Source organism: Musca autumnalis, unplaced genomic scaffold (assembly GCF_047663935.1).
Source record: "Musca autumnalis isolate F117 unplaced genomic scaffold, ASM4766393v1 scaffold_3, whole genome shotgun sequence".
NCBI lineage: Eukaryota > Metazoa > Arthropoda > Insecta > Diptera > Muscidae > Musca > Musca autumnalis.
The window spans coordinates 123,074,830-123,095,437 of NW_027411866.1; the positions used below are offsets into that span (position 1 = coordinate 123,074,830).

Sequence of the window (20,608 nt, forward strand, 5' to 3'; positions counted from 1 at the left end):
AGCCTATTTTTGCATCATAACATAATCGGGACATTATTATTACCGTATACCCCCTCCTGATGGGAAAGGGGGGGGGGGGGGAATGTTACGCTCATGGTTTCTTAAAACACTCTTCGCAGCAACGCAAAGCGTTAACCGGCGCATTGGCTAGATTTTTACACTCTTAATATTTTTGGCCACATTCTCCATACAAGTGGATCCACTGTGCATGGGTGGAGAGACATCGCCACTTTTTAGATATTTTTTTGTAAATTCTCAAAAATAATATTTTAAAACCAAAACAAATCTTTATATTGGGATAAATCAAAGTGTGGACCCATGTTGATAACTGCTGGTGGAGAAGTTTTCGGGTACCTCAGATGTCGAATTGCACATCCTTCGGTCATAAATTGTAGCTAAAATCCTCAAAATACCGAAAATCGGGTGGTGCCGTTATATGTGGGCTATACCAAATCATGGACCGATGTTGACTGTTTTTATTGGAGATATTTTATGACCACTGGGAATTTCCAATATCGAATTACAAATAGTTCGGTTAAAAATTGTTGCTAAAATCCTCAATATACCAAAAATCGGGAGGTGCCGTTCTATGTGGACGATACCAAAATATGGACCTACGTTCACAATTTTTAGTGGAGAAGTTTTATGATCACTGGAAACTTCAAACGTCAAATTACAGGTAGTGCGGTCATAAAATGTAGCCTCAAAATAACGAAAATCGGCAGGTTATATGGGGGCTACAACAAAAGGTGGACCTATGTTGACAATTTTTGGAGGAGATGTTTTGTGACCACTGGGAACCATAAATGTTAAATTACAGGTAGTTCGGTCAAATATGTAGCTAAAATCCTCAAAATACCGAAAATCGGAAGGTAAATTTATATGGTGGCTGTAGCAAAACATGGATCTATGTTGACAGTTTTCGTGGAGATATTTTGTGATCAATAGGAACCTCAACTGTCAAATTACAGATAGTTCGGTTGAAAATTGCTGCTAAAATCCGCAAAATATTAAAAATCGGGAGGTACCGGTAAATAGGGACTCTATACCAAACCATAGACTTAAGTTGACAGTTTTCGGTGGAGATGTTTTGTGGCCACTGGGAACTTCAAACGTCAAATTACAGGTAGTTCGGATAAAAATTTTAGCTACAATCCTTAAAATCGGGAGGCACCGTTATATGGGGGCCATACCAAAACATGGATCTATGTTGACAGTGGAGATATTTTGTTGTCACTAGGAACCTCGACCGTCAAATTACAGGTAGTTCGGTTAGAAATTGTAGTTGAAATCCTCAAAATACCGGAAATCGGGAGGTAGCGTTATATGGGGGCTGTACCAAAACGTGGACCTATGTTGACAGTTTTCGTTTGAGATTTTTTGTGACCACTGGGAACCTCAAACTTTAAATAACAGATTGTTCGGTTACAAATTGTAGCTAAAATCCTCAAAATACCGAAAATCGAGAGATACCGTTATTTGGGGGCTATACCAAAACCCTTACAGAATTCGCGAACTATATAGTATGACTGAAATTCTTTAAAATGAAGTGTTTTAGGATGGATCCCGTAATGTAGACCATTATAATTAATTTACGTGGAAGCTGTGTTGGCATCAATGTAGAAAAATTGTTAAAAATGGGTTGAAGCCAACAAGTTTTTTTATGTTCCCTTCCGATTTCGGGCTTAACTTTACATTTTATAGACCTATGCCCAAAGAAAGAATGATAGAATACTCCATGGGCAACATTATACTAGTGTATGATTTTTCGATATATCCATTGCAACCACCTAAAATTGAGGGTGACATTGTGAAGCCGGAATTTCGGGGTATTTTGAACTTTTTTAATGATCCGGACACGCAACAAGATCATATTCAAAACTCATTATATGATTACTGAACTCGTGATTTTACATCGGTTAGTGTATATCTCATGAGTGTGCTCCATATAGCATCCTAGTAATTGGAGTCTAAAGACCAACATTTGATGCGTCAATTTTCTTAAGAAACCTATTTTTTGCGTGAAAAATTAACAAGTGTCCTTGATTTTTTTTAAGCGACGGATATAATGAACCGTTCCTCCATCGAATACCTTGAAAATTGGAAAATCAGCAAAAAATATTTTGACAAATCCGAGTACTATACCGCGATTTTCGTTAAATTTTTTACGTAAATGGAATCCTTTATACGCGATTATAATATTTGCGAAAACGTGTCATAGTAATATGGGTATCTTACGCAAAAAAGAATGTAGAGGCACAGCCGCGATTCTTGAAGAATCTAATTGAAATATGTGTATATTGACGTATTTTTGATGGGTGCTACTGAAACCGGATGCGCATCAAAATCGTATGCACATTGCGCAATTTTACCCACTTTAAGGTTTTTGGCATTGTGAGATGCAACTGGCGGCAAACTTTGGCCTCTGAGTGAAAATCGAAATATGCAGAAATATTGAAAGAGATTGATTGCCTGTATTCAAAAACGGATGCGCATCAACTATTTTTAACTAAATCGTGAATAATAAGCTTTTTAATTTTCACATTTTTTGAAGGATTGTAATTTCAATATTGCTATTAATTTCCTATACATATAAGTTATCACAGTAAGCAACTATGCTTTCACGATGGTAAACCATATTTCTGATGAAGTTTTAGCAGTACCCATCAACTTCCAAATATTTTTTACTAATTTTTCGAATCAGACCAAAAAAATATTTGCAAAAATATTTTCCAACAAAAAGTTTTTCTCTTTTGTTGTTGCTAAAATATGTAATTTATGTACCCAATCTCTATGAATCTGGTTTCATATTTTTCTACGCATCCGTATATATTTTTTAATTTATTTTTTTGAGGGTTTGTATGGACTCTGGGACAGGATAATTTAAATTTACTTAAAAATTTATTATTATTTTTTTATTCCGCGAAAATCGTAATAAATTTAATAAATATTTAAACATCTACGAATAGATATGGAATGCTGTAAACGATTTATGCATACATTTTCTTATAACAATAAATTAGATGTTTTTAAATATTTGTTCTTTAAATGAGAATAAAAACCGCTATAACTTTTGCGTGCATCGTCCAATTTTGTGAACGCGAACAGGTTTGAAAACTTAACCTCTATACCAAAAATTGTAGATGTGCTCGAAAAAATTGTTTTTGAATTTTTTCAAATTGAATTGCAAAGGAAATGTAGTTTTTACCATATATACTTTATATAGTCGCAAATGATTAGTTCGATGTGCTACAAACAGAAAACAAACTTAATATACCCTCCATACTATGGTGGAGGGTATAATTATAACCATTTATATATCAAAACTTATAATTAAGATATGCTAATATTTTTACTAAAAATAATACATATTTTAAAAAACTTTAACGGTGTCGATATTAGAACATTTTGAACAAAAACATGGCGAAGGCGTCCCATGTTACTATATACCGGACAACACATTTCTCGCAAAAGTTCTAAATTTCCACTTAAATGTAATTAAAGGAAATCATTTTGATTTGTTTACGAAGGTAATCTTTGCGGTCCTGTTACACTGAAATAAACATTTTTTCCAAAAATTTATCCACATCCAAAATGGACTATGTTGGTTCATTTCTTTAGGTACCACCAGCGCAAAGTTCAACTATTTTGCTCTTCAATCCAAATCACATTCATTAGCAAAATTAATCGTTAAGATAAATGACCCAAAAGTGTTCATATTGTTATCGGCAATTTGTTTAATATAAAACTTTTCTTTGGACAAGGGTCCAGATAATACGGTACTTAAAAATTTAGCTTTTACCCGGATAATACCCCATCCAATGAGAGAGTGGCAGTAATTTTTTGGGAATTTCAGAAAATTACCATACTTTATATAAGTATGATATATATTATATCTGATACTCAACCCAAAAACAATTTTTGTCGGTCATTTACCTTGCCGCCATTAGTGCAACTATGCACTAAACGAACGTGCCACAGTTCTGTCCTCATTTTCCTAAATTATCGCCCACACTGTTAATTGCACCTACATATAAAAATAAAAATTCCAACGTATGAAACCACTTTAACTTCCTCGTTGTCGTCACATGCAATTTACACAGCACAAATATATGTGGATATTTTAAACACTTTCGTTTATTTTTGTGTTTTTTGTTTTTTCATTTATGTGCATATTTGGGTGTCTGTATATGTAAGTACGTGTCCATCGTCATTTAATAGATATTTATTTCATTTTTCCGCCATAAAAAGAAAATATATTGAGTATTTAGTTTTATTGTAATAGGATGGATGTATGAAAAAGAGGAGCTTTTTTGGAAAGATATTTTGAAATTTCAAAGTGTGTCTATATTTCATTATAAGATTATATATTTTATTATCCACTCACCTTAAATAGCTAGAAGAGTTCTAATCAATTTCTAATTTGGCCAGAAATATGCCATCTCTTTGTTATTACTTGATGTGAACTAAGAACTATAAATAATACAATGCCATCTATTTACGTTTTACATAGCTCAGAAATATTGTCAGCATTACAGGGGGTTTTAACAAACGCTGTAAATTAAAAAAATCAATATTCTCTGACGACTGATATATGTCATCACTCCTCACATGTAAAGATGATATGTATTACTTTTCATCACTCCACTGAAATACCGACGAAACATTTTATAGTCACTCGTCCACGCTTTTATAATGACCAAGCAAATATAGCGTATGCTACCAAGACGTATGCGTAATATGTCATAAAAGAAGAAAAAAGCAAATGAAATGAAAGAATTTTTATGCGAAAGCACAACAAACAAAAATTCAGGCACATCACGAAACAAAAACTTATTTCAAGAAAATGAACTCATTGCAATTTTCTTTCTTAGTATTTATTTTTCAACAGTTTTTTTTTTTTATTTTGAAAATGGCCAACACACTAAATATGATAAAATAAATCATAAAATTATATTAACACTATAAACAAATGAATGTAATGACAAGAAAAAAAAAAAGAAAAAAATGTGGATATTTGTGTAATGGATATGTGAGTTTTTGATTGTGATGTCCAAATTCTTAAAGCGATTGGGTAGATTTCTTAATAAAAAAAACTGAAAATAAAAGAAATGAAATAAAAGTCATTGAACTTTGTATTCAAACAAGAAAAATGAGTTCATTATTTGTGAGAATTAAATTGAAATATGATTATGGGAGTACACATCCCACATAGTTTTGCTTGGATGAAAATCATGCGATTGCTGCCTGTTATATTATTAGGTGACCACAAATTGGCGTCAATATAGTTTTTGCCTCATTGTTTACTGTATGTAGCTTACAAGGTCAATTTTGTTGTATATTTACTGAATCAACGAGAAAAAAACTAACATATTTCGTTTTTCTGGTCACTTTCTTAACGCTAACAACGGCTGGCAGGCTGGCTATTGTCTATAATGTACTGTGCCCTTTCCCCCTCTCTAAACTTGTTTTTTTTACAAGATAATTTAATGATATCTTCTTCTTCTTTATTTCTTATATTTTGTTCACACTTCTTCCTAATTTGTTGCCAAAACGGATGTTATTTCGATGTAGTTTCTGTTTGGGTTTATCAGTTTTTTTATTCCATTCTCTTTGTTGAGTGTATTAACCCTCAAAATACTAATAGGTCATTATTGCATTATTCTATATATATTTTATATAGTAGGAGGACTTATTAAAAAAAGTTCTTCATCAAGCAGAGGCATTCTCGATATATTTATTAGGCACACATTACACATGTTTACATTTTCAAATGTTATCATAACAACCCCCATTTACCACATCAAGGGTTAAAGCACACATATTAACTAATTATGCTATAAACAACATTTTTATTGAGTTCTTCAACACTTATTGTTCATAATTTGCCACACTAACGCCAGTTCCAAGAATCCTTTTGATCCGGCACATAAACTTTAGTGTAATGTTTTTATAATTGTCGTTTTTAATCCAATATTTGTTCGCTCGTATTAGATCTAATTTTAGATGTACACATTTCTGACACAACGAATAACGAAAAATGTACTGTTGTGTTGCTGATGTAAATCGCCACATGGTTTACATAGATAATTTGTTTTCGTAGATGGAGGTAGTCACAAGGAATTAGATTGATTAGGTGATTAGCTGCAACAATAGTACATTGGGTACAGTTTTATTTTGAGAGAATGAGACGAAAAGTTGTGAAAATAAAGCAGGAGATGACGTGAGAATACATTAGAAAAGAATGTAGTTTTTGCAGAACCTGAAAATGTTACCACAGCACAGAGATCCCACTTGTATGAATTATGAAATAAATCAAGTAAAAAAGTATAAGTCGGCTTTAACGGCAGATATATGCACTCAGTCTATGATATAATGAAAAGAAGCAAACAAAGTATATGGAGGGTATAATTAATATCTGTCAATCCGTTTGTAACATATCGAAATATTCGTTGGAGACCTTGTTGAAGCCAAGGTTTACCCTTTTATAACTCGCGAATTGTGCGTGTTTATTATACAAATTAAATGTTTTTGGATAAATTGAAATGTTTTTAGACTTGGCAACAAATATTGGCCTTAAAAGTTAATTTACGTGGAAGCTGTGGCTATATTTATGTTTAAAAAAATGGGTTGAAGCCAACGTGTCGTTTTTTGTTTTCTCTCGATTTTTGATTAAACCACATTTTTCACGATTTGCCTGGCAAAGTAAAACTATAAAACAACTAAATAAGGATCATCCCACTTATGTCTAACTTTTCAAAAATTATATGATGCCAACATTTTGAAGCCAGATTTTAGGTGATTTTTAAATGTTGTTCTAACTTCCTTCCGCGAACAGCTTTTTCAAATTTTCGTATATAGGATTGCAGAACTAACGATTCTGAGTGATTTGATATGTCGTGAATGTAGTCTACGCAGCTTCACAGAAATCTGCATTTAAATACGAAAATTTTGTGTGAACATTTACTTACAATTGTCATTCGATTTCCTCGTACTTTATAGCAAATTTTAGATATTTACGTTCCGGATTTAATAAATCAATAGTCGTGAAAATCCATCTAAAAAAACGCGAGATACAAAAAATTTCAAATTAGGAAAATCACCTAAAATTGTTTTGGAAAATATCCCGTTTTCTGTGGGTTTCCACTGCAATGAAAAAACTAGTACATCATCTTCGTTCTTGCAAAAACAGAGATTTAAAACCTCATTTAATCACAAAAAACGTGTGTGATGCTACATCCAAGGTTCTTGATTGATCGGCTTGAAATAAAAATATGTCGATGTTAAAGTTAAAGCCATTTATTTGAACTCTATTTCAGTTTAAAAAGTCTAATAATTTATCTCAACATCCCGATAACTTTCCTTAATTTGAAAACTTCTATGTGAACGTATGTAGATAAAGCAAAATCCGTCAATTTTCAAGAATAATAAAAGAAGTACCACGGTGCTGTTGAAGCAACTTTAAATGGAAGTAGCTTACACCTTGGAAGTTTTGGCGGATTCTGAAACTACAATGTTCATAGATGAGAAAAATCAAAAAAAAAAAATCGCCGGAGCGCTTTTTAATTAAATCGCGATTCAAATTGATATTTTTAGGTTTTTTTAGGTTTTCACAATTATGCTTGGAAACCGTAAGTCCTATCGAAATGAGACAAAAGAAAATGTTATAGCTATGATTTCTACTAGATTGTCCTTTACCATAATTTCGTAGGTTTTACCGTTATTGAGATATAGAAGTTCAAATTGGGACAATGCATTGACTGTATCGCTACCTTATAAAACAATGTCATACATGGTACGCCTTAATTAACTTTAAGTGAAAACCGCTTACACCTGGGAAGATTGTGTGGAAATTGAAACAGCAATGTTCATAGGTGAGCAAAATCCAAAAACAAAAAAAATTGCTGGAGGAATTTTTAAATAAATCGCGGTTTTAGGTTTATTTTAATTTTTCGCGATTTTGCCTATCGAAATGGAGCTAACGAAAATGTTCTAGCTGTGAAAATTCTCTAGAGGAGTGACCGTTATGATTTCTTCCTATGTTTTACCATTTTTGAGATATATAGATGTTCAGGTAACATTTTCAGCTTTTTTGTTAGGTTTTCAGGATTTGCTTGAAAGCGGTAAGTCTTATCGAAATGGGACTAGAGAGAATCTTTTAGCTTTGTAAATTCTCTACAAGATTGGCTTTCGTAATTTTTTCCTAGGTTGTACCATTTTCGATATATATAAGTTTAAGTTGGGAAATTGCAGTCATGACATTGTTTTATAAGGAGGCGATGCAGTCAATGCATTGTCCCAATCTCAATAACGGTAAAAACTACCTTGCACGCAGAAGGTCGTGGGTTCGATTCCCCGGCCAGACAACATCAACAATTTTCAACGGTGGCAAAATACCCCTCAGTAATGTTGGCGACATTTCCTGAGTATTTCAGCCTTGAAAAACTTCTCCACAAGTGGTGTCTTAAGACACGCCGTTCGGACTCGGCGATAAACAGTAGGTCCCACATCATTGAGCTAAATATGAATGGGGGTGTACTCATTGATATGAGAGAAGTCTCCTTTGTCCCGTATGGGATGTTGTGGAAAAATGTTTTTTGTTATTTTCAACTTATGTGAAAACTATTTCTTCAAACGAAAATTTATTTTTTAACCAAATATGTGTTTTTTTTTGGCTATTGGCTACTATTATCCCGATTATAATAATTATGGTCTCATTCGACTGCCTGTGAAGTTTAGATTTAAAACTATTTTTTTGTATTTTTTGAGGGGTAAATGGACCTATGTTTTGAAAAAAGTCGGATTGCATTTAACATTTTGTCCATTTTTTTGTAAATTCCGTGAATACAGAGTAACATTTTACAAATATTATGCAATCTACTCACTGACGTCTCTTCGTGATAACCTTCTAGTGACAATTGTGCTCATCAAAATAATTAACGTTTTTAATAATTTTTTCTTAAAAGCAGAAGTAAAACCGCGATAAATTTTGTCTGCGACAACCAAAAATAGTTGTGACCTCAATATCGCCCCGAAATGGCGATAAAATTTGGTCTTCGTTTAGGGTACAAAACTTTCCAACAGAAATTTGTCTTAATTTACTCTCAAAGAACGGTACCTCCGGATTTTGGGTACAGTAGATCTTCGATAATTCGTAATCCAAGGGACCGTCCATTTTCTAATTATCGAGGATTTCGAATTAGCGAAATGGCTGAAATTTGGTATTTAGTCTTCGTTGGAAGTAAAAAACTTTGCACCAGCAATTTGACTGTATAGGTCTTTACATAGCCCCCATAGAACGACACTCACGGATTTTCGATATTTTGAAAGTTTTAGCAAGGGGTACCAATCATTATAACAGGTACAAAATAATCCTTGCAAAAAATCACGTCCACGTTTTGCCAAAGGCCCCATCTAAGGATACCACACAATTATAGATTTTTTTGAAGATTTTAGTTACATTTTCCTACCGAATTGTTTGTTAATTGGAATTTGGTGTTCCCAGAAGATAGAAAATTTATTCACACAAAACTATCCAAATTAGGGTGGGGCTATTTGAACACCTTATTGGACCCTTCGCGTTTCTGATTCCTGGGATTGTATTGAGAAAAATGTCCACTAGACAATATGTCTACGGTGAAAATCGATTTTGAAGTTTTTTATCCACGTTTTTGGATATTTTGGCATATAACAGGCAATATATTGAGATTTTCGATCCAACACTAAGACAGAAATTATAGCCAATAATTAAGAACTATCTTGTACATTGTTTTGGCCTTGTGGATAAAAAACTTCAAGTCAAAATCGGGAGGCTGGATTTTTACCGTAGACATATAGCCTAACGGGCTTTTTTCACAGTACAATCCTAGGAATCAGAAACGCGATGGGTCCAATAGGGTGTTTTTCCTTCCATACAAATCGCCCGGCATAATCCATATACATTTATATAGGTTTTAGTCCAAGCCCCATGGACTGGTATTGCCCAAATTTATGAATTTCGAGGGGTTTTTGTCAAATTTTTGAACCGAGATCGCAGTAATTTGGTATTGTGTTTAGTCAGAAGATAGAAAGAACAACGATGATTTCTTTCAAAGAATTTTGCAACATTTTCCTTCTGAAGTGGATGTAATCTGGTATTTTGAAATCTCAGTGGACCTCCAAACAGAAAATTAATAGTATAAAGTGGTGACGTAGGGGATGGAAGATACCAAGGAACGGTCCTGACCGGTTTTAACATGGCAAAGCCCAGGATTTATCTTGGTCCCTCTTTCATCCCAAGTGGACACTGACCTCCCCGTGGTGTCACCTGGGGAACTGCCTTTAACACCCGTTAAAGGTAGTGAGCTAACATGTGCCGCGCGTTCACCCATAAGAACGTTAAAAACTTGGGTTTGGGCGTCGGGTTAGTAACCCTCCCCTAGAAAAAACAGCCTACTATGAAAAAACGAAAGAAAAGAAAAACAAACCCCTCTAAAGTTGACGAACCCCGCAAACGTTTTAAGGACCATGATCTGCAAATCTGCACCTGGAATGTTCGCACTCTTTATAGAGAAGGTGCAGTCTTCGCATTGGCAGACGTACTTGAAAAGTACAAGACCGATATTACTGCCATACAGGAAATACGATGGATTGGGAAAGGCGTCACAACAACACCTAAAGGTGACGCACTGTATTATAGCTGCCATGACGTAAAGCATGAGTTTGGTTGTGGATTCGTAGTTAGTCGGAGACTAAAACATCTTGTATCCAGCTTCACTCCAGTGAATGAAAGACTTGCTGCAATTCGAATAAAAGCTAAATTCTTCAACATCAGCTTTATCTGCGCTCATGCTCCCACTGAAGAAAAGGATGAACAGACCAAAGATATATTTTACGAGCGCTTAGAAGAAACATATGACCGTTGCCCTGCCCATGACATTAAAATCATTCTAGGCGATTTTAATGCCAAAATTGGAAAGGAGAATATCTTTGGCCCAACAGTCGGGAAATTCAGTCTCCACAGTGAAACATCTGACAATGGTATGAGACTGATAGACTTTGAAGCTGCAAAAAACATGGTAGTTAGCAGTACCAGATTTAATCATCTCGATATTCATAAGGGCACCTGGCTGTCTCCAGATCAGAAAACAAGAAACCAAATTGATCATGTTGTGATAGATGGAAGACATTCATCGAGCGTGTTGGATGTACGATCGTTCCGAGGCGCAAACATTGATTCGGACCACTACCTTGTTGCAGCAAAGGTACGCACCCGCTTAAACGTAGCAAACAAAGTACGAACAGACACAACACGAAAGTTAGACATCGGTAAGCTGCAATCACAACAGATAGCCACAGCATATTCCACTCAACTAGCCCAATTGCTTAATCAAAGCCCTCCTCATCCCGATAACATATCAGCGCAATGGCAAAGCATTGCCCACTCCATGCAAACAGCCGCAAAATCCATACTTGGATACCAGAGACCTCCACCAAGGAATCCATGGTATGATGAGGAGTGTCGTGCTGCCACCGAAGAGAAAAATGCGGCATATAAGGCTACTTTACAATCTGTAGCAACGCGTAGCGCACGAGAGAGATACAGGGAGAAAAGGAGAGAGGAGAAACGTCTTTTCCGCAGGAAAAAGAGAGAGATGGAAAAGCGGGAGTGTGAAAAAATCGAGATGTACAGGAGCCAGAATGAAGTCCGAAAATTCTACCAAAGAGTCAAGCATCAAACTGATGGCTTTGGTACAGGCACATCCTCCTGTAGAGACCAGCAAGGTAATTTGGTAACTGATACAGATAGTGTACTCAGGATATGGAAAGAACATTTTTCAAATATGTTGGTATCCAATAGCAGCGAAGACGACGAAGATACCACAGTCCCAATCCCAGAAGATGGTATTGAATGTATACCGCCCAGCCAAGATGAGGTAAAGACAGCAATAAATCGGCTGAAGAATAATAAGGCAGCAGGGGCCGATGGCTTACCAGCCGAGCTGTTCAAAACCGGAGGCGACACGCTGATAAGGTGTATTCATCAGCTAGTTAGCACCATCTGGCAGGAAGAACGAGTACCCGACGATTGGAACCTGAGTATCCTGTGCCCCGTCCACAAGAAGGGAGATAAGACTGTATGCTCTAACTATAGGGGCATAAGTCTACTCCCTATTGCCTACAAGATCGTGTCAGGGATATTGTGCGAACGACTAAAGCCAATGGTCAACGAGATTATTGGACCATACCAATGCGGCTTTAGACCTGGCAAGTCCACCATTGACCAGATATTTACCCTGCGGCAAATCCTGGAGAAGACCCAAGAGATGCAGATCGACACCTACCACCTTTTTGTCGATTATAAAGCAGCCTTCGACAGTCCGCTGCGCTCAAAGGTATTCCAAGCCATGTCTGAATTTGGTATTCCCGCAAAGCTCATCCGGCTTTGTAAAATGACTTTAACTGACACGAGGTCCTCAGTTAAAATAGGAAAGAACCTCTCCGAAGAGTTTGGTACCAAAAGAGGTTTCAGACAAGGAGACAGCCTTTCGTGTGACCTCTTCAACATCCTGCTAGAAAAGGTTATACGAGAGGCAAACGTCAAAAGAAGTGGCACAATCTACACCAACAGTCACATGTTACTTGCTTATGCTGATGATATAGACATCATGGGTCGATCAGTAAAAGAAGTAACTGATACCTTTATAAAGGTCGAAGGAGAATCTGCTAAAGTGGGTCTGGCGGTAAACGGTGAGAAGACCAAGTTGATGGTGTCGACGCGCAATGCGTCCATTGAGCTCGGACCGACTGTGGAAGTTGGTTCCTATAATATTGAGGTAGTAAAAGACTTCGTCTACCTCGGCACCTCCGTCAACACAACAAACGACATCAGTTGTGAAATAAAAAGAAGAATTGTATTGGCCAACAGATGCTACTTTGGATTAAGTAAGCAGTTTAAAAACAAAGCCACATCTCGTCAAACAAAAATAACGCTCTACAAAACACTGATACTACCCGTGCTGATGTATGGCTCCGAAGCCTGGGTACTTGCGCAAGCAGACATGGCAGTGCTTGGTGTGTTTGAGAGAAAAATTCTTCGAAAGATCTATGGACCAATCTGCGTTGACGGTGAATATCGACGTCGCATGAACCACGAGCTGTATCTGCTATACAACGACATGAATATTGTTAAACGTATCGAGATGCAGCGATTGCGTTGGCTAGGCCATATCATAAGAATGAGCGATGATGAACCCGCTAAAAAGGCGTATGAATACATGCCACATGGCGGTGCACGCAGAATTGGCAGGCCAAGGAATAGATGGTGCAAACAAGTGGATGATGAGATGACAAGGCGCGGTATTCCAGTGTGCAAAGCAACAAATAGAGAGGAATGGAGATCTCTTCTTAGTTCGGCCTATAGAACAAATGTTCTGTAATGGGCCAGCTAAGTAAGTAAGTAAGTAAGTAAAGTGATTATCATCAGTTAAGATTTTATTCTCCACCAAGGAATTATACTTAACGTAGAGAAAGAGCTTAGTAGTAACTAATTGTTCATATTTACTTCAGTACAGTGGTGGTGGAGGGTATAAACCAAATGTGTTCTTCTTTGACACAGCGGTGCCGAAGTTTTTCGGCAATTTACACACATACGACCCGAATGCATAGAAAGAGCGTACGAAAAAGATATCGCTCATTTACTCAAAGAGTGGCATAAGTCAAAAAATGCGTTTTCTGAGTTAGCAGTTTCTATTTTTTCTACGACTTCTATTTTATCTTGTGTCAATTTTTCATGTTGATATCTCTAAAACTCAATGAGTTGCAGCTCATTTACTAAGAGTTTGGCATAAATCAACAAAAATGTTTTTTGAATTTATGAAGCACTAAAACACTTCAAATCATGCTTGATCTTGCACAGAAATTTAGCAGTAATATCGGGCTAGCTGTTTGCAAAGTATGGTCCAAGTAATTCTTTTAGTTTTTGTGTTTTTAAGTTGGGAAGTCAAATTTCAATCGGCAAATTAAAACGCGTTTTTCTCGAAACTGAATTTTTTGAAATATGTCACTCTTTGAGTAAATGAGCGATATAATGTTTTGATTTGTCTTTTTTTTTTTTTTTTTTTTTTTTGTAGCGTGCGTGCGTAAAAACACACTTACACACAGTCATAAGTTGCCAATAGTTTGAATACATTCACATTTTGTGCTGTTCTCTTTTTGGTCACGTCTGGTATAAACAGTTGTCTTGGGGAAGGTGTACAAAGTTCGCCCATTCGATGTAATTTATTTCATATAACTTAGGTTTTACTTGTACTCTTTTTTAAAGTGATCAACAGGAGAACATTTTCGTATGTTTGCTACTTTCCGATCTAAGATAGTTCAAAGAACAGATTATGGATACTCCAACTAACTTGTACATATTTTTATTAATTTTGTGGAATTTGGTTTCCATCCGAATCCGAAGTTTGAGTCGGAATCCAATCAGAAATTTCTCGACTCTGAACCCCTGGTGGAAACGGAATTATCAGAAGTATAAGGTTCCAATTCTTCATCGTGTACACTCCATTCCTTGTGTTAAAGTTACAATTTGGAAATGGACTTCGATATGCGAAGATTCACTACCTTATCCCATTGCTGCGAAACCAGACATTCTATATCGAGTTGTTTTCAAAAATCGTTCAATATGTATAGAAAATGGGAATTGGACCCCAATTAGGCCCTTGACTATTCCAAAAGCTAAATATAACATTAAAATATTAACATATAACATTAATCTTACTTATTAATCTTACTCTTTATCGCCAATTGAGGTTTCATTTAACAAAATACATATAAACGACATGAATAAATGTTTCTTTTCAAATTAACTTTATTCATTGTCCAACATAATACTATAATGCTTTGTCCTACATCAACTAAATGTAAGAACTTTTTTAATTACTATTTCTAAACTAAAAGAATAGAACACATAATCTGTTATGTGTTCATTTTCACATACAACATACTTAAACAAATAATAACAAGAAAAAATTCCCCACACTTCCAATCTTCGCAACAAAAAGAAAGAAAACGTGTATTCAATTAATTCATTATTTGTATATTTAAAATTCTATATAAATTGTTAAAATTTAAACAAAAATTAAAACTACAACTACAAACATAGCTGGTCATGTATGGATGATGGTGGCAGTTTTGACCAACCAATTGTCTGACCACCACCATCCAGCAAAACAAACCACTCACCCCCAACCAAATACTGATCAAAGTTTTTTCTTCCTTTTTCTTCTGTCTTACTTTGTTTGGATTGGATTTTTTGTTTCTTCCAGAGTGTGACGTTAATTGTCACAAAAAATGTGAACGTCTTACGGCCAATTTGTGTGGCGTCAATCAGAAATTAATTGTTGAAGCTTTGGCCAACGTAAAAAGAGGTAAAAGAAAATTCAAAACAGAATTGAAAACAAAAAAAAGATGATGGAAGTACAAGAAAATAAAATAAATAAATTTGTATGTCTGCAGATAGACAAATATACATACTTTACTTTCATCATCAACTGGATAAAGAAGTCTCAAAACGAAAAAAAAAACAAACAGAAAAACAAAAAAACATTCCACCAAAATATGAACGTCACATGATTTATTGAATATGAAGAGACACCGTATTATCCAACTTATAATATTTGAAATATTTTTCGTGTTTTTAAATATTTTATGATTACCATTAAGTAATATTTAATAATGGATATGAAAGATTATAAAAATAGTTATGTTGTTTGTCATGTAAAAGAAGACTAACTTTTTGGGTGTGTACTCGTAATACAGAGAGAAATAAGCTCTTCAAATCATGTCAAACTTTCTCTAACTAATTTTCTGAGTTACCGACAAAAAACGGTAATATTAAAATGCTTATAATTTTGGTAACTATCGATATTTTACGGTAAGTTAGCGACCAATAAAAAATAGTCGTTAAGTTCTACCGGCAGCAAGAGTGCGTTTTAATTTTACCAATTTTTGTCGCTAATTAAAAAAATGAGTTAAAGGATCGCTCTACATTTCAGAAGAATGGATAAAAGTTCGTGTTCGTAAAATAATCGGAATGTCTATGGAATCAGAAGGAAAGACTACAAATAAATTATTTTATTTATTTATTACATTAAAGTAAATACAAATAAAGTATGTCGAGTTTAATGACTTGAAAAATTAAAGGAAACAGAGCAAAGTAAGTTAGACAAATCGGTGTAAAATTATGGACAGACTATATAGTATGTGGCGCATTGGTAAGAACGCTTGCCTTGCACTTGGATGGAAATAGTCGGCGGTGCCAAATCCCCTCAGTGTAATACTGGCTTATATTTCCCGAGAATTTCACGCCGTTCGGACTCAGCGATAAAATGTAGATCTCATAACATTAAGCCAATATGAATCGGCGCATTCATTGATATAAGAGAAGTGTCCCTTGTACCTTTGGGGTTGTTGGGGGATCATATGTATGTATATTGTATGTATGAACACAATTGATACCAATTTTTGGCAAGGAATAAATAATCGGGCCATAAAAATTAATAGAATTGATTACACCGGTCAACACAAATTTATTTCATACCATTTTTTGTGCTTTTAACTAAAATTGGCGAGTTTTTTTCAAATCCAGTAGCATAAGCTATAGCTCAGAGTTTGTCAAAAGTTTTTGTTATCTGGGTAGCATGATGTCGATTAACAACGGTGTTGACGACGATATTGACAACCGGCTGAAGAAAGCCAGGTCAGCATTTGGCCGATTAAACAAAATCTGATTAAAATCTTCAACTCATGCGTGCAGTCAACACTTCTTTATGGCAGTGAAACATGGCTCATGTCAAAAACGTTAGCCCAAAAACTGCAAAGCTTCATCAACAAATGTCTCCCAATAATCTGTGGCATATTTTGGCCAAACACTATTTCAAACATAGATTTACATACCAGGATGAGAGAAGAATCTATTACAAAGCAAATCGCTAGACGGAAGTGGAGATGGATTGGACACACTTTAAGAAAGCCGGTCACCAGTATTTCTCGTGCTGCTCTTGAATGGAACCCTCAAGGATCTCGACGTCCAGGACGTCCAAAAAACACATGGTGCAGAACAATCCAAAATGAATTATCACGAATTAATAAATCAATCAATGATTGAAAAACAATATGTATCGATAAAAAAAGATATAATTTTCTTGTAGAAGCCCTATGCTCCCAAGAGGAACAATAAAGGAAAAAAATGGCCCAATTTTAAATTTTTTGTTCAGATTTTACCCCTCCACTATATAATTAAATTTGTCATTCCGTTTGTAACGCATCGAAATATTCGTCGGAGTGTCAATAAAGTATAAGGATAAATAAAGTGATTAGAAAATCTTCTAAGTCCATATAACTATTTCCGTCTGTCCGTTCGTCTGTCTGTTGAAAGAAACAGCTCGCAATATTTAAGGTACAGCTTTATAATTTGGTATAGAAGTTTCACGTTTAGTCTCCATAGAGCTGTACCTCCCGATTTTCGGTATTTTGCAGGTTGTGGGCTCAATCCAACCGAAATGGCTAAAATTTGGCATTTAGTTTTCGTTGGGGATAAAGAACTTTTCACCTGAAATTTTTCGGTATAGGTCCATGTCTTTATATGGTCCCCATAGAACGATACCTCCCGATTTTCGGAATCTTGAAGGTTTTTGACTCAATATCCAACCAAATGGTTTAAATTAAGGTATTTAATCTTCGTTTGGGATACACAATTTTATAGGTTTAGGTCTACGTCTTCATCTAGCCTCATAGAACGGTCCCTTCCGATTTTCGGTATTTTGAAGGCTGTGGTGTCAATATCCCACAGAAATGACTGAAATTTGGCAGTCCACAATTTATTATAACTTTTATAAGAGCTCAAATCGGAAAACACAAGTCTTTCTACATGTTCCTTCTGAAGTAAATGTAACTTGGTATTTTTTATCTATATAAAGTGATTTTCATCAGTGATGATATTCTACACCTCCAACGATTAAGCACGTAGAGGAAAAACTAGAAAACCCGAAAGGAAACTAATTGTGCCTCTTATCTTCAATACAATCCGTAGTGGAGGTTATAAAAATGTCGGCCGAGCCGAACTTAACACCATTCATATTTGTTCTTTCTTTTTTTTTACTAGCCCAAAGCCCATCCCAAGTTTTTATCTTTCTTATGGGTGAAAGCGCCGCACATGTAAGCTCACTAACATTATACCGACAAATTTCTGGTGGAAAGTTTTTAGACTGAAAGAAGACTAAATAACAAATTTCCGATATTTCGGTAAGATAATGTGGCTAAAACGTAAAAAATACCGAAAACCAAGAGATACGACGCTATGGGGGATATAGGAAGACGTAGACCTATAATGATAATTCTCTTCCGGAATTTTTTATAAGCCCATGGAAAACTAAATAACAAATTTCAGTAATTCCGGTGGGATATTGACGTCAAAACCTTCAGAATTACGAAAATCGGGAGGTATCATTCTATGGGCGCTATATCGAAACGTGGACCTATACCGACAAATTTCATATGGAAAGTTGTATATCCCAAATGAAGACTAAATACCAAATTTCAGCCATGTCGATGGAATTCTCAGGGAAAGTTCTATACACCAAATGAATACTAAGTACCAAATTTCAGTCATTTCGGTGTGATAATGAAGCTAAAACCTTCAAAATACCGAATATCGGGTTGTGCCGTTCTATGGGGGCTATATCAAAACGTAGACCGATATAGCCCATATGCAATACCAAACATCCTAGGAGTAATAGAAACTTCTATACCGAATTACAAAGACCAAATTTCAGCAGACGGGCATGGTTATATCGACTAAAAATTTTACCCTGATCACGAATATATGTACTTTATAGGGTCTCCGATGAATATTTCGATGTGTTACAAACGGAATGACAAGTTTAATTATATCGTCCATATTATGGTGGAGGGAATAAAAAATAATTAATTTTTTAATTATTTTTCCTAAATTTAAAAAACAGCAAATTTTTGTTAAAGTTTAAATTTTTATTTTGACAGTTTACTGTTTTTTTAAAGTAGATACGTATTTTTAAATTCTGCGTCGCTTTAAGACAAAATTATTAGGTGCTTAAAACGCCCACCAACATACTTACATGAAGATAGTTTCCTTGAAAAATTCATGAAAAACGATAAAATGATGGGGATAACCCCTTAATTTCTTTTTATAATCATTTGTTGGAAATTACTATTATCAATAACCCAACATTGAAACTCAGCTATGGGTACATACATACATTTATCCTAGACAAACACACATACAAAAAATTTAGTTTTTGGAAATTTCATGACATATGATTGAAAAATGATCACTAAAACCTTGACCAAATTTTCAAATGTGTTTGTCTGGCATCAGTAACATTTGGTGGCGTTAACCTCATAAACTGTTGACGTCAATTGACAAGAATCCTTCAATAATCGATAATCGAACTAACATAATTAGTTTACTCTAATTACCCAAATGACTTACCTTGAACACGTACATGTCTCTCAATCCATAAATAATGTGATGTTCATATTTTTAAAAAAAAAATGTTTACGTGACATTTTCTAGACAACCACAGGAATATTTTTTTTAAATATATATTTTTTTAAAACAGGTGCTCGTGAAACAAGAGATTCACCAAGTACGCCTCCCAGTTCAAATCCTGCATACAAAATAGAACCAAATGAGGAACAAGAAGATGATGGTATGGACAAAAATATTTAAAAATGCTGTAAACTAATAATTTCACAGCCAAAAAGTGATCACAATTTTGTAAAAAATATCTTCGATTATATTGATCTTAAAATTATAAACTATATTGAATATTAACTAATTTGTAATATTATTTTTTCCTTAGAAACTTCATATACATATTCACAATTCCAAAAGTCCGGACGTTTTACACCGCCAGCCACAGTTATACCTAGATTTAAGAATTATTCAGTTGATGATTTTCATTTCCTAGCTGTGCTAGGTAAAGGCAGCTTTGGCAAAGTGAGTTACCAATGACGATGATAATTTATAATTTTCATTACCCCTTAACCTGATTTTGGTTTGTTATTTTTAGGTACTATTAGCTGAACTACGTGATACAACTTATTATTATGCAGTTAAATGTTTGAAAAAAGATGTTGTCCTCGAAGATGATGATGTCGATTCAACGCTGATAGAACGTAAAGTTTTGGCCTTGGGCACAAAACATCCGTATTTGTGTCACCTGTTTTGTACATTTCAAACAGAGGTGAGTGTCTAACATTTGCATATTATAGACAATTAAAAGAAATCTATTTGCATGTGTTTTTTGTAGCTAAATATCTATAAAACTACAACAAATTTAGTATTATAGGAAATTAAAAATATATTTAGAGAAACTAATGGCATAAGATTAATGTAGGATACAATTTAATTGCCATAACACACACACGTCTTATTTAACCTTTAATCAATCTTTTTAAAAGTTATGTGTGTAAGTAACGGTGTTCAGTAGTAGTAGTAGTTCGGTAAAGTAAGTCCACATGTTTCCGATAGAGTTGTCGTTAATTGACAACGAAACGAGGGCTATAGTTGGACGGGACCGACCCTACACCA

At 34.9% G+C, this 20,608-nt stretch overlaps 1 protein-coding gene across 20 annotated transcripts in view; it reads left to right on the forward strand.

Moving 5' to 3' along the window:
- Nucleotides 1-20,608, forward strand: part of Pkcdelta (Protein kinase C delta) — a 236,081-nt gene that overhangs the window by 186,441 nt on the left and 29,032 nt on the right. For 10 of the 20 annotated variants that reach the window (XM_073974249.1, XM_073974241.1, XM_073974248.1 and 7 more), the window contains 3 exons: nucleotides 19,635-19,724; nucleotides 19,878-20,014; nucleotides 20,088-20,261. In XM_073974249.1, the coding sequence (XP_073830350.1) occupies nucleotides 19,635-19,724; nucleotides 19,878-20,014; nucleotides 20,088-20,261 (401 nt within the window). Of the gene's footprint in view, nucleotides 1-15,302; nucleotides 15,405-19,634; nucleotides 19,725-19,877; nucleotides 20,015-20,087; nucleotides 20,262-20,608 lie in introns of all 20 variants that reach the window. The other 10 variants (XM_073974257.1, XM_073974252.1, XM_073974255.1 and 7 more) reach the window with 2 other exon arrangements.